General features: G+C 44.3%; 1 protein-coding gene across 4 annotated transcripts in view; it reads left to right on the top strand.

Annotated features, from left to right (window-relative positions):
* The window catches only part of ALOX5 (arachidonate 5-lipoxygenase), a gene marked incomplete at its 5' end in the record, with an annotated part of 54,085 nt that overhangs the window by 487 nt on the left and 29,640 nt on the right, over positions 1–23,958 (top strand). For all 4 annotated transcript variants that reach the window (XM_082673553.1, XM_082673552.1, XM_082673554.1 and 1 more), the window contains 2 exons: positions 6,982–7,180; positions 11,649–11,730. In XM_082673553.1, coding sequence (XP_082529679.1) covers positions 6,982–7,180; positions 11,649–11,730 — 281 coding nt within the window. The remainder of the gene's footprint in view (positions 1–6,981; positions 7,181–11,648; positions 11,731–23,958) is intronic.

Here is a 23,958-nt window from a genome sequence, read left to right as displayed (position 1 = left end):
CACTAGCTTATGTCTCCACACCTGGGCAGCTCACATTCTCAGGAGAGGTCCCCAGAGGAATGCAGAGGGAAAGAACGAGAGACCCAGGCCAGGAGAAGCCTTTTGCAAACCTGGAGGTCGTCGCTGGCTCCCAGCAGAGTGTACACCAGGGAACACTCCCACCCTGAGTGTGAGGGCTCAGAAGAGAAAGAGGGAGGAGGGCTTCCCCTCTCCCCTCCTCACCAGAGACCCTGGAGCCTGAGAGTTCAGGGAGCAAAGGGAGCGTGTTGACTGCACGTCCAGTCTGTGATGCCAGGCGCTGTGTGAGGATTCATTCAGAAGTGGGCTCCCCATGCTGACCTGGCGTGAATTCCAGCCTGTAGCTTTCTCTGTGAGCAGCACAGCAGGTGGCGATCCTCGCCAAGTGTTTGGTGTGATGTGCCCAGTCCACTGGGCTTATTAAGTGTTCATTACTTAAGTGCTCATGAAGTGACTATTGTGACAGCTCCAACACACTACAGGTGCCCAGGAAATATCTGTTCCCTTCTACCACCCCCAGCTTCTGAACTGGACCAAAAGGACTTAGATTTCACAAAGCTGTCTTTTTTATCTCTTCATTATTTGCTTGAACCATAAGGAATTGCTCATAGTTGACTATTTTTGACAAAACTGGCAATTTCATATGGTTCAACCAAATACTTCTTGGATAATATTCATGAAGCGTGTTTTAGGTCTGCAGAGCCTAAAGTAAGCAAATAATAGCCCACTCCTTTTCCAGATTCCAAACTCAAAGTGAGCTTGATTCCTACCCAGGAGCCTCAGAACCTCGCTATAAGCCCATCTGACACTTAGCCAAGTTCGTCATATTAATGTGGCTAGAGTACCCTTCTAGAAGAGTTAGGTGTTGAGTATAAGAACTACCTCCTATTGTTTGGTTTCCCCAACCAGGGAACTGGCCCAGAGGATGGTGGTGCAGGAGGGCTAATGAGTCATCCATTTGGGATAATGACACCCTCGGCCATTCTGAAGCACCGTCAGAAATAATTATTTCCATTATTTCATGGATTCCCCCAACACTTATGGGAGGAGAACAGGTTACAGACTTCGCTGCCTTTATAAGTGGTCCACAGTGGGTCCGTTCTCCTCCACATACGACACACATCAGTGTGCAGCATAAGCAGCCGGGTGTGGCTTCTCAGAGGGGAGGTACGGGGGTGTGACCATAAAAGGGTCGTTAGAAGAGGGGTGAAAGCATCCCTCTGTTCATTATTTCCCCACCCTGAGAATACATTCAAATGACATTATGATTAAACACTTCAGTGAGAGTCCCAGCAGCAAATTTCAGGAGAGATTTGCATGTCACATTTCCATTGTGGTGAGAGGGGGCAGGTCAGGAGGGGCACTGCAGGAGAATCGCTGGCTCCAAAAGGCTCTTTGAAAAAAATCATCTTTTGAGAAAGCTTCTGCTTATGCAAAGTTACTCCACACTTGGTCTTGCACAGCCCAGATCTACTTCCTCAATCTCCAGCCAATGTCTCTTAAGGACAATCCGTCCCATTTGGGTAAAGGTGAAGGAGAAATCTTAGAGGAAATACTTGCAGAGACGATAAGGCTAACCCATTTTACCCGAAAAGTGTTACAATCATTATAGATAATAACAGTTACAGTAACAACAGTAAAGACTTTTTCTGGGCAACCAATTCAGTCATTTCCAGCTCATTGGCAGGTCAATACCGCATTCTCCCATGCAAAATTCAGTCCTATAATGGATGGGACTGATTTTTTTCTCAATAAATTGAGTCACAAATCCCTGGTTATTCTCATCAGAGTTCTGCCAAGTGATTCAGGACAGGATTGGGAATTGGGGTCCTTCGCAGGTGAGATTGTCCTGTCAAGCGTCACGCCATCTGCTGGGAAAGCCCAGGCGGTGGACCCACATAGCCCAGAGACGTAGCCCAAATTTAGCAAATTGATTTGTTTCTTTGGCTCTGTCGATTTAAAGTAATTCAAGTCCCGATGGGATAACTTTCACAGATCCGAAGATTTCTGGGAAATCTTACCTGACCCTTTTTCATTCCCTGGCAGCACTTTTAGGAAAGCGAAAGGCATTAGGGTGATGCTTAGTATATCACCCTTGAATGCACTCAGTACGTGTGAACGAGTCTTACAACTACACTTCTTAAATATTTTCTGTGAATATTCTTACAATATATTCATGAAGAATGTATTCTAGAATACCGCCTTCTCAGAAATGATAATATAGTACTGAAGAGTAAATATTTCCTTCTGACACTCAATCTCACTATCCCCCACCTTCCCTCTCTGTCCCATCTCTTCCCTACATTCTGCCTCTTCTTCCTCCTTCTCTTCCTTCCTCTGCTCCCTATTCCCCAAAATTCCCCATGTCCCTCATTTCTCTCTTGCTTACTGCTCCAATTTCTCCCTTCTGCTGTCTCCTAGATTCCCCCAGCTCCCCCATTCTTTGCTCCCTCAGCCTCCCTAACCACTGCCCCTTTTCTCCCTCTCTCTGCCCCAGCCTTTCCCTTGTCCACCCCTTAATCATCTCCCTCTGTCTCTACTCCACAGCCCCCCCCACCACCCACCAGCCCCTCACTAGCCCCCTCCAGGACAGGCAGTCCAGGCTGGACCACATCATGACTCTTCTCTGTCCTTGCTCTAGCAGGGATCTGGGGCAGAAACAAATGAAACCTTTCTTTAAATGCTGATATAAAGATCAAGCAGGATTTCCCTGGTGGTGCAGTGGTTAAGAATCCACCTGCCAATGCAGGGGACACGGGTTCGAGCCCTGGTCCAGGAAGATCCCACATGCCACGGAGCAGCTAAGCCCGTGCGCTACAACTCCTGAGCCCACATGCCACAACTACTGAAGCCTGTGCACCTAGAGCCCTTGCTCTGCAACAAGAGAAGCCACCACAATAAGAAGCCCGCACACCACAACGAAGAGTAGCCCCTGCTCGCCACAACTAGAGAAAGCCCGTGCGGAGCAATGAAGACCCAACTCAGCCAAAAATAAATTAATTAATTAATTTAAAAAAAAAGATCAAGCAAAAAACTGGCCAGCTAACAATTTGCTGAAATATTCAAAAGCCTTAAAGCTGTGTATCCAATAGAGGATTGAGAGCAACGGGTGAAATCAGCAAACTGGCCATTCTGAGGAAGGACTGGTGAATATCACGTTTCCCAGGCTCCATGTCTCTTTCCAGTGTCTGACCACTGCACCCACCACCTCTGCCCCGAGAACTCCATGCTCCAGCCTCCTCCTCTCACATGCGAATTCCCCACCTCCTTTCTCTACATTCAGAATGCCCTACCCATTCCCCTTCTTCTCCACTCAACTCACCTCTGAAAGCTTACCAACTCCCAAGAGCTGCCTCAAATGCCACCTTGTAGGAAGCTTTTCCTTGTCCTCCACCCCACCCCACATTGCCCCTTCATACTCCATGGAGGGCTTGAACCAGGGCTCAAAGCCAGGTCACCTGGCTCCCAGGCCAAGGCTTTTCCCACAATGTGGCCATGGGAAACAGTGAGAGGAACCCAGGTTAGGCCATCACACAGGTGTGGGTTCTAATCGTGGGGCCACCAGTTACTCACTAGCATGGTAGCTGCCTGACCTCTCTGAGCCTCAGTTTCCAACTGTACAATGAGAGAACCATCCACTCGGCCATGCACATGTCCTGTATTTTTTGAGGGCCTGTTATGCTCCGTGCCATCCATTGTTGATACTGTACACTGTTCAGAATGGACATGTGATATTAACGTGTCAAGGCAAATTAGTCAACAAACACAGTATCCACCGAGCATACTGGCCCAGGGAGAGGAGGAAGGAAGGTTGTCACACCCCGTAGCTCTTTGTATCTTCCAAAGACCTGACTTTGCTGTTTGACACACAGGACCCTGAGATCTTCCTGGAGGCCCCTCTCTATCCCCTGTGACTCTCCAGCAGTGGCGCCCTTGGATGCCAGTGTCAGTGTCACCGGACTTTGTCCCTGAGACTGCCTGAGTTAGGTGGGACTGAACTCAGGCCCTGGTTCACCTCCTGTAGCACCGGGCCTGAAGCCACGGCCAGCCAGAGACAAGCCAGACTGGCAGTCCTCTCCCATTGCAAGACCCTGTCAGATGGCCTACTGAGTCCCTGTAGGTCTGTCCAGTGATTTCATCCGGGTGAAACTCCAGGGCCCTCTGCCAGGTGCCTGTGGGTCATTGGGAAAGGGTGACCTGGAGGGCCCATTCTCCTGTGACTGCACCATAGGTGTGCCCAGGGTGACCCTGCTCTCCCTTCTCTCAGAGAAGCTACTCCGTCTCTTCCTTATCAGTCCCCACCCTCAGTTGGACATCTGGCCCTCCCTCTGAGAATCGTCCTGGAGAGACTCCCTGGGCCCTATCTCCCTTCCCTTTGTGATCCCAGGCTCCTCCCTGCCATGAGAGTCGCCCACCTCAGATGCTTATGGCGCCTGTTACTTTAGATGGCCATCCTCTCCCCCTTCGCCTCAGCCTCCCAGACGCCTGCAGCCTCCTGTAGCCCCTCGGAGCCACAGGAAAGCCACTTCCCTTGGAGCAGCCAACCCGAGCCCAGGCCCAGGCCCCAACCCACGCTGACTTCCCTTTGCTCGGCCTGCACTGCCAGCAACAAAAATGCCTCCGGTTCTCACTCGGCCTCAAGACCCCTTCTCCATCCTCACGGGAATTCCCTTCAGGTTTTGAGCCAAGTTGTTTCTGCTCATGGGCTCAATGTCTTCCTCCCGTCTCTACTTCTGGCTACTCAACGTGGCACATGTAGTCAAGCATGGACCTCAGCGCAGGGGCCCATGCTAGCTCAGAGCCGCTCGCAGGCAGTGTGGGACTTGCTGACGCCCCAGGAGTCAAGGAGGGAGGACCAGGTGGTTCTGATACACACAGCAGCTGGTGGCCTGTGCCTCTGGAGAAAGGAGCCCACTCAGGCATCATGTCGTTTGGATTTCTCAATGGTCCTGCAAGCTAAGCGTGATCTCCCCTTGATAGATGAAGAAACATAGCCTCAGAGAGTGAAACAGTTTGCCCTGGCCCATGGTCAGTTACTTTGGAGCTGGGATGTGAACTCAAGGCCCCTGAGGCTTTCTGAGCTGCCCTGACACTCAGGCTCACCTCGCCCTCTGCCCCTCACTGCCCTCTCTCCAGTCCTCGGTGGGAATCTCTGTCTTGACCCCGCAAGAGGGCCACGGTTCTCTGCAGATACTCGTGGCAGGTGGGACTTCGAATGGGGTGGGCCCTGCAAACGTCCAGTCTTAAGCCACCAGTCCCCACTCTGCTTCTCCAGGTGGACGCTGGGCCCCTTGCTCCATCAAAACCTTCCTGCCCTGGCCCACTGATGCCTCAGCTCAGGGGCCTCCCTTCTCTCCCCACCCCTGGGAAGCCACCCAACAAGAGCTGTGTCCTTCCTTTCCTCTCCCTCCTCCCAGCTCCTTAGGTCATCCAGCCCCTCACTGGGACTCCTCTCCCAACTCTATCCGGGGCCTACCGCCTTCTCCCCACGGATCGGCGCCCTGTGGTACAAACAGGCCCCTCTGCCTGAGGTCCCACAGGCCCTGGGGGGTAATGCTCTCTGTGACCTCACCTGTGGCCCCTGGTATCCCAGGGGCCATGCTGTGGGGCAGGAGGGTTCTTTGACCTGCAGGTTGGGCAGGACAGATGTGCTGGCACACCTGTTAGGGACCCAGCCCACAGGCTGGCTCCTCTGTCCCCAGAAAGTGTTTCTAACTGAGGACCCAGGCCCAGACCACCGGGCACTAGGAAGAGACTTCCCTTTCTGACCACAAGCATCTGGCATCTGAGGCAGCCAGGACATGCGAGCTGCTCACTGTGCTCAGAGCCAAGGGCTTTGCTGAAAATGTTCAACTTCCCACTCCCTTTAAGAAGTCCTCCCAGTGGCATTTGGAGGGAGAAGGATGGAAATGGGGATGCATGGGGTCATGTGCGAGATGAACACCCTTCCCCTCCACTTACTTCACCATCACACTGAGAACTCTAAGCCTGCCACCGAGGAAGAAGTTCAAAGATGGGTGAAATCTGGCTTAGAAAGTGCCTCAGAGGGCATTGAGTCTGGGGCTCCCCAAACATACTGGTCTTTGGAACGCCCGATGCGAAGCTTGAGCCCCCATCCTTCCTTCCCATCTGCCATCCACAGATCATGCAGCAGCCATGGAGTGGCTGCCCTGCACTGCCACTGTGCCAGCCCGTCTCCTGGGGTCAGGAGCCTGGCAGCAGCCTGGGGAGCAGTGCTGCACGTGGCCTGAGGTAGCAAGGCCAGCCTCAATCCACCACTGTGCCTTGGATATAGTGGAAACTGCTTATCTGATTCTCTTGGCATCACTGTGGCTCCGTGAACTGCAGAGGCCCCAGGACAGCTTGAACTGTGTGACTTCACTTTTATCTGAGCCTCCCCGTTTGCACTCAGTTATTTGCCCCACTGAGAATGGGAGAGATATGGAAAGACCTGGATTGGAATTCCAGCTCTGCCAATTAGTAGTAGAAGTGGGGCTTACTGAACCTCACTGTCTTCATCTGAGACACAGGTCATAACTCCCCACCCCTCCCAAAGTTGTTGTGGGATCTATAGCAACGTCAGCAAGCCCTTTGCAAGCTGTAAAGGGCTGCCCTTGTGTGTGAGGGCCAGTTTGTCCATCTAGCCTGGTAAGGTAGCAGGGCCAGCAGCCTTGCTGCCCTTGTTGTGAGTGGGGGCAGCTGCAGAGGCCCTCAACGAGCCTGGCCTGGCACTGGGCTGTGCGCAGACAGCAGAATGTCTCTCTCTGAGCAGCGCCATCCCTTGCTTGCTAGACTTCCATCTCCTAAGGGTAGAGCCGGGGAATTGGCCATCTCTGTCACCCAGGGTGCAGCAGAGCCGTGCCAAGGACAGGCATTTGGCAGACATCTCAGCTACATTGATTGAGGGTGATTCAAAGGCTCAGGAGCTCCCAGATGGTCTGACTTGCCTTTTCTCCTTCTCAGGTTGATTCTTACAATGTTGTAGTTGATGACGAACTGGGCGACATCCAGCTGATCAGAATCGAGAAGCGCAAGTACTGGCTCCATGATGACTGGTACCTGAAGTACATCACGCTGAAGACGCCCTGCGGGGATTACATTGAGTTCCCCTGCTACCGCTGGATCTCAGGCGAGAGCGAAATTGTCCTGAGAGATGGACGAGGTGAGCGGCTTAGGCCCCTTCCACTCCCTGGGCTTCTGGGGAATGAGAGAGTCTGCAGGCCCTCCTTCCTCGAAGAACTGTATCCATGGGAATAATAACCATGCTCTCCGTGGTTGAGCACCTGCTTCGTGCCTCGATGCACCTGTAGGAGGTGTGACCTTCCTCTAGGTACTAACAAGCCCCAGGTTCAGAGGGGGAAGTGACAGGCCCCAGGCTCCATCCAGCCATGTCCCCTCTCTGCTATAAAATCCTCCAGGAGAAGATTATGACCCACTTTTTGCCAGAGGGTAACTGGGGTCCCTAGTAACACATACCCCTGGGACGTGCCCCTGGATGGGCAGTTCTTCAGCTGAGTTCTCAGCTCTCCTCTCTGTGAGGTCACAGTAGGGCTTGGGCTCCAGGGACCCCATGCAGGCCAGGAAAAGGAAGGGGTTGACCAGGAGTGCCTGAGTGCCAGCTCAGAGGAACTGTGGGCAGGCCTGGTGTTCGACGGTCACCAGTCATTAAACATGAAGTCCCACTTTTTGCTGAAAGAGAAAAGAACCTAAAATATACCCTCTTAAGCAAGACCCTCAAATGTGCAAACCCCAATCTGGTACTTCCTCGGGAGGCCATTCTTGGTAAGAGACACGCAGCTGGCCTGGCTGGAGGAGGAGGAGAGAGGAGCAGATGGCGGGGGTCAGCTAAGGCCTCTTTCCCTCTGAATGACGCCCCCCTTGCACACCAGCCTCTTAGCGTGTGTGAGTCAAATCCATGCCTTGGCAAAATCCTGCCTTACCTTAGTCATGACCCTTCAGTGTGCTCACTCTCGAAACCTGAAATGATCTAGTGCATCCACTAGAATAATGAGGAGGGGGACAGCTGCTGCTTCCAGTGCCACCGGTTAACACCTCCTAGCTGACAACACATGTCCTATCACTAGTTCATTTGCTCTTCACAGAACTTTGGCAGGGTAGGTAAGATGAGAATGATTAGTACCCTCTCTATTTTAGCTAAGGAAACCAAGACACAGGAGGAAAAGGTCTTCTCTACCTGGTGTTCTTAAAACTACCAGGCCACATCCCATTGCTTCTGACATGGAATTTAACTTAAGAAACAAAATTCAAAAAAAAAAGAAACAAAATTCCAAGATTATTTCTGAACTAAATGATTGGGGCAGGAAGGATTTTTATCCCCTGTCTTCATGGCAGGGAAGATCACAAAAGTCACTGTGTCTTACGGTGGCCAGCATGGGAAAGGCTGCAGACAGGGCACTTCTCATTTACCAGGACTGTAGAAACGCGAGCTCCACATCTCCCTCCTGCCCCCCTCCTACCCACGGTCTCGGATGTGTAGTCCTTCTTCCCACGGACCCCGAATCTCTTTCCAACAAAAAAGCATATGGCACTGTCCAGTTGGGATATTTAGAAGGTGTAGGCCAGCGTGCAGGGCCATTAGAACTCCTAGTCCTGGTGGGGTCGGGGAAGGGAAAGAATGTGAGAATAACCCAAAGGGGAAGTGTCCTGGAGCCAGAGCTGCCTTGGGAGGAGCTCTGGTCCTCAGCAGAGATGCAGACAGCCTGGGGAGACCCTACAGAGAGAGGCTGGGGAAGAAGTGTCCTCTCCTCACTGTCCCGTACCCTCCAGTCTCTGGTCAGGGTTCCCAGTGGCTGAACCGAACGTGAAGCCCATTGATGCATTGATCAGGGACCTTCAGGGACAGGACAGGTGAAGGGTGGATCTGGAGGGGCACGTGGGAGCCACCCAGTATGTTCCACTTATCAGTTGCTGGGTAGCACTCTTAGTGGCTTGAAACAGCCATTTCATTTTGCTCATGATCTTAGGGGTCAGGAATTTGGGAAAGGCTCAGCTGGGTGGTCCCTCTGTGAGCCATGGGGCATCCGCTGAGAGGGGAAGGGCTAGAGGATTCGCTTCTAAGATGGTTCTCCTCTCGTGTGCTTCAGGGCTCCGTGGTCTCTCCCTCTCCACGTGGCATCTCATTTTTAAGGCTTCCCCGTAGAGCCTGGGCTTCTCACAGCTTGGTGGTCTCAGGGTAGTTGCACTTCTTTTTGTGGTGGCTGGCTTCCAAAAGCAAGAGACAGAAAGTGGAAGCTGTCAGTTTCTTCAAGCCTGGCCCTGGAAACTGGCCCAGTGTAACTTCTACCACGTTCTATTGGTCCAAGCAGTCACAGAGCCCACCCAGACTCAAGGGGAACATAGACCTCCTCTCAATGAAAGGAATGTCAAAGAATTTGTGGCCATCTTTGGTCCACCACATGGCACGACAACCAACCCTTTGGGCAACCTGGAAATGAGGGGGCCCAGCCCACAAGCGATTCAATCACTCACCACATAGAAACCTCTGGAATCTAATATTTCACCACTGCACTTGGGGTGACCATAGAAGTCAGAGGGCTCTCTCTGTGGTGACTGACATTTTTGTAAAATACAATAAAAACTAGCTACTAGAAAAATGAAATAAAAAACAAACCAAAGCCATTCAAAATACAAGCCCTGTTTTTATTATCAGATGCAACAGTCAGAAGTATTTTAGCAAGTTACTCTAAGTTTGTAAACCTGAACACTCAACCTCTGTTCTCACCTCATTGCAGACCAGCATCCAACAGTTCTGAGCCTCACAGAGCTCTCTGGCCCATTGCACCTCTGCCTGAGGCAGCTCCAGTCCCAGGTTTGGAACTGGGGCCCAAAGAGGAAGATCAGTGGGTCACTGTGGTCCCAGGGATTCCAAGCATCTATGTGAAAGACTCATATCAGTCTTTTGGAATCTGTCCCCCTGAGCTCTGCTGTAGTCAGTTCAGGCTTTGTCACCTGCCTTGTTCCCAGAAGTTCTGTTAGTCAGTGGGGCCAGGAAGAAGGATGCTATATGCCATTTGAAACTTGGTAGGTTGTAATTTTACATGTTCTCTGACTTAGTCATACAGTAAAGCTAAAGAGATACAGATCCTCAGAGCAAGGTGCCTGAGAAATAGGCAGGTTCTTTAAGGGTGGATAAGAGATGATGAATGTGCCAGTGACAGCTGTTTTTACATTTAATACTCACCTTGCCTTCAATGGCCTAGAGCCTCCCCACTTATTTACAAAAATGTCAGTCTGTGATGGAATGGAAGTTTTAAAAAGCCGGCTCTTCACCACAGAGAGCTGGAGAAGCTCTTCACTGCAGAGGCCCCCTTTCCAGGAGATGCTCTGGAATCCTGCCAGCTGGGGTTCCATTGACTGTGTTCACTGATTTTACCCTAAATAATAGTATAAAGGGTAATCTCGATCTGACCTCTCCTGCTCTAAAGGCCCTGAGAAGTGTGACCAACCGTGCCCTTAGCCACCTGCCCACTCCTGAAATGAAAGATGAGACACCTTTGAAGTCTGGCTTAGAGGGAGGAAGAGGACGCTCAGGTCCATGATAACTATAAGGACAACAGTGATAACCGTGGTTCCCATTTACTGGGCACTTACTGGTCCTAAGCACTGTATGGAGTGATTTGCTGCAGCCTCTCACTAAATCCCCACCATGGCCCTAGAAATAAGCGTTATTATCTCCATTTTACATGGGAAGAAGCTAAGGCAGCTTGCTCAAGGTCACACAGCTGTAAGTGACACAGCCCTAGTCCAAACCCAAACCCAAGAACATCTCTTCTAAAGCCCACACTCTAGGACATGACAGGCTGTTTTAGAATAAGCTCCATTCTCATTCCTCTGTGTAGCCACCACAGGAAACTGGACAGTGTCAGCGTCTGTGTATTGAATCTTAAGTCACACATTTCTCCAGGAAGCAACCAACTGGACTTAGAAACACAAGAGCCATGAGTCCCTGCTATTCTCTCAGGCGACATGGAAACCCGCAGTGGCTGCCATTTCTGCTCTGCGTGAGAAATGCAGGAATGAACTGCCCTGAAGTGGTTTGAAGAGATCCACCAAATATCACGGAATGCCCTTCCTCTGAAGTGGAAGAGCAGCTCTCCACCAGGGGCCCCACGATTCTTGGCAAAGGCAGTGTCCTGGGAGCCCCCAGGTGGAAATCCACAGGCAGGCCAGAGATGGGCACACTGCCTGCCAGAGAATCATTGGTCTGCCTTCCTGTAATTCACGATGAGAACCAAGCCTGGCTTATGTATCTGGATGTGATTCTCAGAACCCCGAGGTTCAGAGCCCCCAGGCTTGCTGAGTGAGCAGACAGGAGGAGGAGGAACTGGATTTGTCTTTTATAAAGAGAGTTAGCTAACAGCATGGGATTTGAGTCTTGTATTGAAAATCCACTAATTAGGTTGTGACCTTGGGTAAAATTCAAGGGCAAATCTATTCAACCTCCCCATGCCCCCATTTCTTTGCTATAAAATGAGGGAGTGTTCTGAGGCTTAAATGAGACGTTACACATAAAGCACTTGGCTCAGGAAGGGTGTCTGAGGGAAACCTGAAAACTGGATGTTGTTAATGTGCTTCCCTAGGCTCTTCTCACCCATGTCCTTTTCTCACAGCAAAGTTGGCCTGTGATGACCAAATTCACATTCTCAAGCAGCACAGACGTAAAGAACTGGAAACACGGCAAAAAGAGTATCGGTGAGTTATGACATCAGACCACATGGCTTGGGGCCATGGTGTCTTCTATCTCGGGGGCATAACCCTGCCCACAGGTTATGGCCCATCATTGCTGGTTCGTGATGAGCAAGGGACCAGATCCCTTCAGTGCTCCTCAATACCCAAGTTCCACCTTACCACCACTCCAGGCAGAGATGGTGAAAGAGTTATGAAAAACTTAGGATCAACCGTATTGGCATTTAGGAGGAATGGGACAGTAAAGGCTTGAATTCACCTTGATGTTCTCCCACTCCCATTGTAGGAATTACCCTTTACTTTTTATGTCTTCTTATAATAATTCAGTTATAAATGTGATACATAATCTACAAGAAAATTGACAAATCTTTAGCTAATAGACTAAGAAAAAAGAGAAGACTCAATTTATTAAAATTAGAAATAAGAGAGGGAACATCAATACCAACCTCACAGAAATTAAAACGAATGAAAGGGAATAGCATGAACAATTGTATACCAACCAATTAAATAACTTAGATGAAAAGGACAAATTCCTTAGACAGAAACTGCCAAAGCTGACTCAAGAACAAATCAAATGAATAGACTGATCACAAGAAAAGAGAGTGAATACTAACTTTAAATTAATTTTAAAACTTCCTACTAAGTAATTTTAAAACTTCCTACAAAGGAAAGCCCAGGCCCATATGGCTTCACTGGTGACTTATAGCAAACATTTAAAAAATTAATACCAACCCTGCATAAACTCTTCCAAAAACTAGAAAAGGAGAGAACTTGTCTCAACTCATTGTATGAGGCCAGTATTATACCCAAACCAGACGTCATAAGAAAACTACACATCAATATCTTTTATGAACATAGATACAAATATTTTCAACAAAATATCAGCAAACAAAATCCAGCAGCACATAAAAGACATTACACAATATGAAGAGGTGGAATTGATTCCAAGTATGCAAGGTTGGTTTAACATCCAAAAATCAATTAATGTAATATACCATATGAAGAAAGAACAAAAAATACATGGTCAAAAACAATACATGATCATCTTAATAGACACACAAGAAAGCATTTGACAAAAATTTTAAAAAACACTCAAAAAATAGGAACTGAAGGGAACTTCCTCAACCTGATAAAGTGCATCTACAAAAAGTTCACAGTTAACATCATACTTAATGGGAAAAGACTGCATGCCTTCCTCCTAAGATCCAGGAACAAGATAAGTATATCAGCTTTTGCCACTTCTACTCAACATTGTACTGGAGGTTCTAGCCAGGGCAATTAGACAAGAAGGAAGAAAAAACATCCGTATTGGAGAACAATAAGTAAAACCATTGCTATTCACAGAGGACATGGCCTTGTGTGTAGAAAATCCTAAGGAATTCACCAAAAAAATCATTGGAACTGAAAACAAGCAATATTGCAGCATGCATGACCAATATGCAAAATTCAGTTGTTTTCTATTTGTGAGCAATCAATAATTTAAAATGAAAATAAGAAAACAGTTCCATTTACAATAGCATCAAAAGGAATAAAATATTTATGAATAAATTTAACAAAAGAAGTTTAAGACTTACACAATGAAAACTACAAAATACTGTTGAAATTAATTAAAGAAGAGCTAAATAAGATGAAAGACATCTCATGTTCATGGACCAAAGGACTTACATTATTTAAATGGCAATACTCCCCAAAGCAATGTACAAATTCAACACAATCGCTATCAAAATCCCTGCTGACTTTTTTGCAGAAATTGACAAGCTGATTCTAAAATTCATATGGAAATGCAAGGAACCCAGAGTAGTCAAAACAATCTTGGAAAAAAAAGTAAACAAAGTTGGATGATTCACACTTCTCAATATCCCAAGTACTACACCACTGCAATAGTCAAGACAATGTAGTATTCACATAAGCATAGACGTATAGATCAATGAAATAGAATTGAGAGCCCAGAAATAAGCCCTTACACTTATGGTCAATTAGTTTTCAACAGAGGCAACACGACCATTCAATGGGGAAAGAAGTCTTTTCCACAAATGGTGTTGGGACAACTGAATAGCCACATGCAAAAGAATGAAGTTGAACCCTTACCTCACACCACATACGTAAATTAAGTTAAAATGGATCAAACACCTAAATGTAAGAGCTAAAACTATAAAACTTTGAAGAAAACATGGATAAATCTTCATGACCCTGAATTTGGCAAAGGATTTTTACATATGACCATGAAAGCATAAGCAACAAAAGAAATACAGATAAGTCGATGTCATCAAATTTTAAAACTTCTATGCTTCAAGGACACCACCAAGAAAGTGAAAGAACAACCCACAGAATGGGAAAAAATATTTGCAAATCATGTATCTGATACGGGACTCGGATCCAGTACATAAAGAACTCTTACAACTTAATGATAAAAGATAAATAATCCAATTTAAAAATCGGCAAGGACCTGAATTGATATTTTTACAAGGAAGATATACAAATGACCAATAAGTACATGAAAAGATTCTTGACATCATTATTCATCATGGAAATGCAGATCAGCACCACAGTGAGATACCACTTCACACTCACGAGGATGGCTAGAATCAAAAAGTCAAACAATAACAACGTGAGGATGTGGAGAAGTCAGAACCCTCATACACTGCTGGTGGGAATGTAAAATGTAACAGCTGCTTTGGAAAACAGTCTGATAGTTCCTCAATCTATTAAACACAGAGTAACCATATGATCCAGCAATTCCATACCTAAGCATATACCCAGGAGAAATGAAAACTTATGTTCACACAAATATACCTGTGCATGAATATTTATAGCATTATCCATAATAGCCAAAAGGTGAATACAACCCAAATGTTCATGAACTGATGAATGTCAGTGGTATATCTATATAATGGAATATATTTTGGCCATAAAGAGGAATGAATAAACACTTCTCCAGAGCAAATATATAAATGGCCAATAAGCACATGCAAAGATGCTCAAAACTATTAGTCATCAAGAAAATGCAAATTGAAAGCACAATGAGATACCACTTCACACACACTAGGATGGTTGGAATTAAAAAGACAGATAATAAGAAGTGCTATGAAGCATGTGGAAAAACTCGAGCCCTCATATATTGCTGGTGCAATGTAAAATGAAGCAGCCACTTTGGAAAACAGTTTAGCACTTCTACCTCTAGGTACTTACACAAAACTAATGAAATCATATTTCTACACACACAAAAAAACTTATACACAAATATTTATAATAACACTATCCATAATACCCCCAAAGTAGAAACAACCTAAATTCTGTTAATTGATGAATGGATAAATAAAATGCTGTATATCCGTGCAATGGAATATTATTTGGCATTGAACTATGGATACATGCTAAACTATAGATGAACCTCAAAAACATTGTAATAAATGAAAAGGTCATATACAAAAGGCCACATGGTGTATGATTCTATTTATATGAAATGTCCAGAAGACGCAAGTCTATGGACACACATTAGTAGATTAGTACTTGCCTAGAGCTGAAAGTTGGGGGTGGGACATGGGGAATGACCATTAATGGGTACAAAGTTTCTTTTGGGGTGAACATATTCCAAAATTAGATTATGGTGATGGTTGCTCAACTCTGTAAATATGCTACAAACCTCATAATTGGATACTTTTAAATAAGGGATGAATTTTATTGTATGTAAATTATATCTCAATATAACTTTTTAAAAATAATACATGAGCAAGAGTGCACATCTGGAAAGTGGTGGTCAGTGGGCTGTATCCAGCCTATATATGTGTTTAATGGGTCATTGTGGAATTCTGAGTAAACAGGGCTCATTCTCTAGGTTTCCCCAGTCCAACACCAGTCTATCATCTATATCAAGGCTTCTTTCATTTCCTACTTTGGCCCCTGGAGACATTTGAGTTTGAGACTCCTTCCAAGGGAAGGAACAGTCAGCATGGTTAACTGGGCAGGGATGGGGGTGGGGGGGTGCTTTTGGAGAGTGATGACTGTTACGCTTTTCACATATTCCTCTATAGTTCAAATTCTTACAAGGAATATGTAATATGTCAGGTTTTGTTTTTTTTTTCAATCCAGTAAAGCAAGAGAAGGGGAATAATGTAGAAGCAGGAAAAATACCTGTAATCCATCCATTTTCACTTTTATTTCTTTGGGATTATATTGTATACATGACTTGACAGCCCCCTTTTTTTCCCTTAGAAGTATAGCAGAATCATTTCCCCATATTTAAAAAATCTCATCACAAACATGATTCTAGTTTTTATATAATATTTCATTGTATGGATGCACTATACTTAAACACCAACCTGACTGGACATTTAGGAGGTTTTTAATTTTTTATTCTTATAAACAATGTGAAAATCTTTCCTTTTCGTGTGTATTATTAAGTATTTCCTCAGGATAGATACCCAGAAATGAAATTACTAAGTCAAATAGTAGAAGTTATTAGTATATATAGACAAATTTCTCTTCAAAAATCTTTAACCATTTTCCATGATCAGTGTGTAGATACCTATTTCACTAATCCTTGCTGTAGCTGGGTGGTATCCTCTATTTTTTTAACTTTTCTAATTTGTAAAGACATCTCTTTTCTCTTAGCCCCTTATTCTTTCCCCCTTTCATGGACCCACTGCTGTCCAGTGGTTGAGAAATCCCCACTGAGGCCGCTGATTGCCTCAGTCTCAAAATTATCTTTAGCTCTATCCCCCGTTCCTTCAAAAACTTACATTTCCATGAAACAGAATGGAAAATGAGAAACAGGACCATACACACATGGATACTTGATATATTACAGAGGCTCTGACAATGAGTAGTGTGGGACTATTGGGAATCCATACAGAACAGAGAGAGAAAAGTGGAGGAAGAGAAAAAGGAGAAGAAATTGGACTCTACATCATATCATTCAGAAAACTCATTGTTGGGTTGAATAGACTTAAATGTTAAAGGCAAAACTATAAAACTTTTAAACTATAGAAGATTCTTCTTCATGACCTCAAGGAAAAAAAATTTTTCAAACAAGGCTCAAAATGTACTAACCATAGAGGAAAAGAATAAACTCACCTATCTCAAAGTGAGGAACTTCAGTTCACTACAAGACACCACAAAGAGAGTGAGGAGAAAGTTCACAGAGTGATGGACAAGAATTATTATTTATCATGTACCAAGAACCCCTACAAATCTACAAGAAGAGCATTGTCAATTCAGTAGAAAAATGGACACTTCAGTCACTGCACAAAGTATAAGCAGCAAGTTTACGAAAAGGTGCTCAACCTCATTTGTTATCAGAGGAATCAAAAGTAAGATCACAATGAGCTACTACTGCTGCGCACACACACACACACACACACACACACACACACACACGGGCAAAACTGAAACAACTTGACAATACCCAAGTGTTAAAGAAGGTATGAAGGGATGGGAAGACTCATACACTGCTGACAGGGACATAAATTGAAACAACCTCTGTAGAACACAGTTTTGCAATATTTGGTGAAATTGAAGCTACATTATAATCTTTGACTCAGAAATTCTACTCCTGGATCTAAATCCAGGTGTGCAGGTGCACCTGGATACATGTACACAGATGGTCACAACAGTATTATTTATGAGAGCCAAAAAAATGGAAACCACCCAATGTCCATCAGAAGTAGAACAAATAAATAAATTGTGATAACTCTACGCTGCAAGGAAGAGCAGTGAACTGTTGGTACCCACAGCAACATGAACAAACCTCACTAACACAGCGCTAAAGAATAGAAACCAGACACATGTCCAGCCAGTCCATGAGGTTTGAAATTATATTGCTTAGGCAAAGTTGTATAGCAGTGGAACAATAAACAATAGCCGGAACCGATTATCACAAAATCAAGGTGATCGGGGAGGTTGAGTGGGCAGTGGGTGTGGAGGCTACTAGCAATGTTCTGATTCTCGATCTGGATGTTGCTTACACAGATGTCTTGTGCATTTTTATGCATATGTGAGTGTGTGAGTGCATATATACACATACATCCATATATTTATATATTCTTTTCCAAAATAAAATTTTTAATGAAATTTTTATGATTTTTAGTGCCAGGTATGGAAGAATAATCTGCTAATGCAGTGCATAATGTTAAGGGTCTATGAATTTGCAATTTGTTGTAGAATATTTGTGAGTAAGCCTCTCAGCTCAGACACCATATGATGTGTTTTGAGACTTTTGTAGTTGGTGTAGTGCACAAGGCATTGTCCAAGAGCTATGCACCGCCCATTCCCATCCTAAAGGGCTGGCGTTCATATGCCCCTTCCACAGCTTCCCTCCCCACTTCAACCACCCAGGGAAAGCCCCTACAGTGAGCACTCCACATGCTTCTGGTCTTGTGGAAGGAGGGAGTCCTAGACTGTGGCGAGTTAAACAGCTTCCAGAGAATCAGGCTAGCTTGTGTCCTGTTAAGAGAGTGGACAGCAAATCTTATCAGTTCCACACTAATTCAGTTAATGACTAATAAATCAGTCTTACAGGCATTTTGTCTTAACCCAGTATTTTCCAAAGTGTGCACTGGAGCAACTGGTCCCAAAACTTTCTCCCCAGAAGAGGGTCCCATGGTAAAAAAAAGTTTGGGAAACTGTTTATCACATCCCCCTTCTAGAGGTTCACAATGCACATAAGCATCGAGGATTCTGAGAAGTTCTGGAGTAATGGACCCTGGTTAATTTTTTTTTTTTTTTTTTTGCGGTACACAGGCCTCTCACTGTTGTGGCCTCTCCCGTTGCGGAGCACAGGCTCCGGATGCACAGGCTCAGCGGCCATGGCTCACGGGCCTAGCCGCTCCGCGGCATGTGGGATCTTCCCGGACCGGGGCACAAACCCGTGTCCCCTACATCGGCAGGCGGACTCTCAACCACTGCACCACGAGGGAAGCCCTCTTTTTTTTTTAAAACCCAGTGTGTCCCAAGAGAATTTGACATACGACTTTTAACATCGTGCAGAACGATTGCTCCATGCAGCACCCTTTGAGATACACCCCTTCCCCAGGGAGAGGTAGATTCAGTGGTGTGTTGGTTTTACAGAGACGGGGCTCTGGCAGGGTCTAGGGAATGGGGCAGAAGGTTTTCTGGTGAGATAGTCTGCCCCTTTCTTAGATCTAATCATCGTTTCTTCCTCCTTCTACTCATCTGTCCTTTTCAGACCTCCTCCTCTGCTTCCGTTCAGGAAACACTGAATTTTGCACCGTCTGCATATTCTTATAGTTCCTCTTTCATATGAACTCACAGGCTTCCAGATTAGAGTTTGGAAGTAACAACTAAGAATAATCTCCAGTATGTCAAAAGCTGGCAAGTCCAGCTGGCTCTCGTCACTCAATCAGCCAGGCAGGGACATGGAGAATCCCACACAGGTCATAACCCAGCATCCATGTTCTCTCACTATGACTGCATATACCTGCGTGGTACACACACACACACACACACACAGACACACACACACACACACACACACACACACACACACGCAGCAGAATGTGTTTTCATCTAATCTACATCATTTAATCTAATCATTCTGTGACTTGCTTTTTTTCCAGTGGTCATTCTGTTTTAAAGAGCAGCCAGTTGACACAGATAGGTGTCATCCATTCATTTTAGCTTCTGTGTAGTGCACCACTATGTAAGTAAACCACTGTGTTCACCCACTTCCCTGCTGGTGGACGTGTGGGTGGTCTTTAATTTCTGGCTGTTGCAAGCCACACCACAATAAGCTTCCACATATGTCTTGTCTCTTGGTGCTCTCCTGAATGAGTTTTTCTAGGGAACATCCCTAGGACTAGACACCAAAGTTTGCAGACCACGTGTTAAGTTTTCTAAATATTGCCAACTGTTTTCCAAAGGGATTCTGCCAATTTTCACCCTAAGAGCTGTTCCTGAGTTGCTGTTTCCCTACATCACTGACCCACTTTGCACTTTGAGACATTTGCATCCTTCTCAATCTAATGTGTGTGCAATAGTATCTCATTGTTTCCCTTGTCCTTAAACTGCCACATATTTCTTGCTTTATGTGAAGGTACCATAACTTATTCAACCATTCTCCTATTGATGGACATTCAGCTTGTTTTTCATTTGTATATTGATTTGGTTTCAGTGCCTGATGAACATAGATGCAAAAATCCTCAACAAAATACTAGAAAACAGAATCCAACAGCACATGAAAAGGATCACACACCAAGATCAGGAGGGGTTTATCCCAGGAATGCAAGGATTCTTCAATATACGCAAATCAATCAATGTGATAAACCATATTAACAAATTGAAGGAGAAAAACCATATGATCATCTCAATAGATGCAGAAAAAGCTTTCAACAAAATTCAACACCATTTATGATAAAAAAACACTCCAGAAAGTAGACATAGAGGGAACTTACCTCAACATAATAAAGGCCATATATGACAAACCCACAGCCAACATCATTCTCAATGGTGAAAAACTGAAACCATTTCCACTAAGATCAGGTACAAGACAAGGTTGCCCACTCTCACCACTGTTATTCAACAGAGTTTTGGAAGTTTTAGCCACAGCAATCAGAGAAGAAAAAGAAATAAAAGGAATCCAAATAAGAAAAGAAGAAGTAAAACTGTCACTGTTTGCAGATGACATGATACTATACATAGAGGATCCTAAAGATGCTACCAGAAAACCACTGGAGCTAATCAATGAATCTGGTAAAGTAGCAGGATACAAAATTAATGCACAGAAATCTCTTGCAGTCCTATACACTAATGATGAAAAATCTGAAAGAGAAATTAAGGAAACACTCCCATTTACCATTGCAACAAAAAGAATAAAATACGTAGGAATAAACCTACCTAGGGAGACAAAAGACCTGTATGCAGAAAACTATAAGATACTGATGAAAGAAATTAAAGATGATACAAACAAATGGAGAGATATACAATGTTCTTGGATTGGAAGAATCAATATTGTGAAAATGCCTATACTACCCAAAGCAATCTACAGATTCAATGCAATCATATCAAACTACCAAAGGCATTTTTCACAGAACTAGAACAAAAAATTTCACAATTTGTATGGAAACACAAAAGACACTGAATAGCTAAAGCAATCTTGAGAAAGAAAAATGGAGCTGGAGGAATCAGGCTCCCTGACTTTAGACTATATTACAAAGCTACAATAATCAAGACAGTATGGTGCTGGCACAAAAACAGAAATATAGATCAATGGAACAGGATAGAAAGCCCAGAGTTAAACCCACACATATGGTCACCTTATCTTTGATAAAGGAGACAAGGATATACAATTCTTCAATTGTATACAATACAATTCAGCCTCTTCAATAAGTGGTGCTGGGAAAACTGGGCAGCTACATGTAAAAGAATGAAATTAGAACACTCCCTAACACTATACACAAAAATAAACTCAAAATGGATTAAAGACCTAAACGTAAGGCCAGACACTATAAAACTCTTAGAGGAAAGCATAGGCAGGACACTGTATGACATAAATCACAGCAAGATCCTTTTTGGCCCACCTCCCAGAGAAATGGAAATAAAAACAAAAACAAATGGGACCTATGAAACTTAAAAGCATTTGCACAGCAAGGGAAACCATAAACAAGACGAAAAGACAACCCTCAGAATGGGAGAAAATATTTGCAAATGAAGCAACTGACAAAGGATTAATCTGCAAAATATACAAGCAGCTTATGCAGCTCAATATCAAAAAAACAAACAACCCAATCCAAAAATGGGCAGAAGATCTAAATAGACATTTCTCCAAAGAAGATATACAGATTGCCAACAAACACATGAAAGAATGCTCAACGTCATTAATCATTAGAGAAATGCAAATCAAAGCTACAATGAGTTATCACCTCACACCAGTCAGAATGACCATCATCAAAAAATCTACAAACAATAAATTCTGGAGAGGGTGTGGAGAAAAGGGAACCCTCTTGCACTGTTGGTGGGAATGTAAATTGATACAGCCACTATGGAGAACAGTATGGAGGTTCCTTAAAAAACTAAAAATAGAACTACCATATGACCCAGCAATCCCACTACTGGGCATATACCCTGAGAAAACCATAATTCAAAAAGAGTCATGTACCACAATGTTCATTGCAGCTCTATTTACAATAGCACATGGAAGCAACCTAAGTGTCCATCGACAGATGAATGGATAAAGAAGATGTGGCACATGTATACAATGGAATATTACTCAGCCATAGAAAGAAATGAAATTGAGTTATTTGTAGTGAGGTGGATGAACCTAGAGACTGTCATACAGAGTGAAGTAAGTCAGAAAGAGAAAAACAAATACTGTATGCTAACACATATATATAGAATCTAAAAAATATAAAAAATGGTTCTGAAGAACCTAGGGGCAGGACAGGAATAAAGACGCAGATGTAGAGAATGGAGTTGAGGAAATGGGGAGGGGGAAGGATAAGCTGGGACGAAGTGAGAGAGTGGCATGAACATATATACACTACCAAATGTAAAATAGATAGCTAGTGGGAAGCAGCTGCATAGCACAGGGAGATCAGCTTGGTGCTTTGTGTCCACCTAGAGGGGTGAGATAGGGAGGGTGAGAGGGAGGGAGACGTAAGAGGGAAGAGATATGGGGATATATGTATATGTATAGCTGGTTCACTTTGTTATAAAGCAGAAACTAACACATCATTGTAAAGCAATTATACTCCAATAAAGATGTTTAAAGAAAAAAAAAGAATGACCAAATTCCCTTCCCAAAGCTTTACAGTAATTTTCAATCCCACCAAAAGTATGTAAAAATATACTATTACCCATACGTTCACTAATACCTGATAACATCAATCTTTTAAATTTTTAACAATCCAGGAATCCTTAAGTAAGAGCCGCTGCTGTCTTAATCTGCATACCCCTGACCACTGATGGCTTTAGCCTCTGCATTGCCTATTTATGTGCTTTATTTTCCTGTGGGTTTATTATTAATCTAAAGCAGCTCTTTATATATTAAGATTGTATCCCTTTGTTATTTGTATAGTGTGTATCATTTGTCTTCAGTTACTTTTGTCACAGGTTTTAGCTTTTTACTTTCTTAATATATATATTGTTTTTCTTTGTAACTTTTGAGTTTCCTGCTTTGCTTAAGAAGGCCCTCCCCACCCCAGTGTTACATAAATTCTCATCTTTTTGTCTAATATTTTTATAATTTTACTTTTAACTTTAGGCTTTTAATTCATCGGCTATGTATTTTTATACATGATGTGAAGTGGGGGTCAAATGTCCCTGGTATCATTTATTACATAATGTTTCTTCCTGCTGCTTTGGGATGACACCCACAGCGCATGGAGCTGGCGTGGTGACCCCGTACATGGGCTCTGCAGCCGGTGTTGGGCTCAGCTCCCACTTAACTGCCACACTCTGTCCTGTGAAAATTGTGTAGTCTCTTTGTGCCTCAATTCCCCCATCTGTAAAATGGGGGAAATAATAGTACCACTTCCTAAGGATTTTGGAAAGAATTAAATAGGTTACACCATGAAAACACATAGACTAGTATTTGACACATAAAAAGCACTGGATAAATATTAGCTAGTTTTGTATTATATCCACATATTTTCTTGGGTCTGTTTTTCTACTCCATGGCCCAGTGCCATCTTTTGGTTACCAGAACTTTCTAATAAATGTGAATAGGCGTTATGTTATCTTACTGTTCTTTTTAAAGTTTTTCATGATGAGAATAGCTTTGAATGACACGTGTGTCCTGTAGCGACATTTTAATAATGTTGCATCTTTCCACCCATTTAGATCTTGTGTGATGTCCTTCAGTAGAATTTCTACTTTTTCTTCATGAAGTTCTTTCACCTTTCTGGTCACTTTATACCAAGGGAAACTATAGCTTTTTCCATTCTAAGTAGGGTGTTTTTCCATTTGCCAATGAATATTGCTGGGATAAAGATAATTACTCATTATTTAATATTTACTTTGTATTGACACCTTACTAAATTATTTTATTGTCTCCTTTTTTAAAAAAATAAATTTATTTGTTTATTTATTTATGGCTGTGTTGGGTCTTGGTTGCTGTGTGCAGGCTTTCTCTAGTTGTGGCGAGCAGGGACTACTCCTTATTGCAGTGCGGGGGCTTCTCTTGTTGCAGAGCACTGGCTCTAGGCGCACAGGCTTCAGTAGTTGTGGCACGCGGGCTCTAGAGTGCGCAGGCTCAGTAGTTGTGGTGCACGGGCCCAGCTG

Source organism: Grampus griseus (genome assembly GCF_964374135.1).
Source record: "Grampus griseus genome assembly, chromosome: 16".
Taxonomy (NCBI): domain Eukaryota; kingdom Metazoa; phylum Chordata; class Mammalia; order Artiodactyla; family Delphinidae; genus Grampus; species Grampus griseus.
This window is presented reverse-complemented; position numbering and strand designations above follow the sequence as displayed.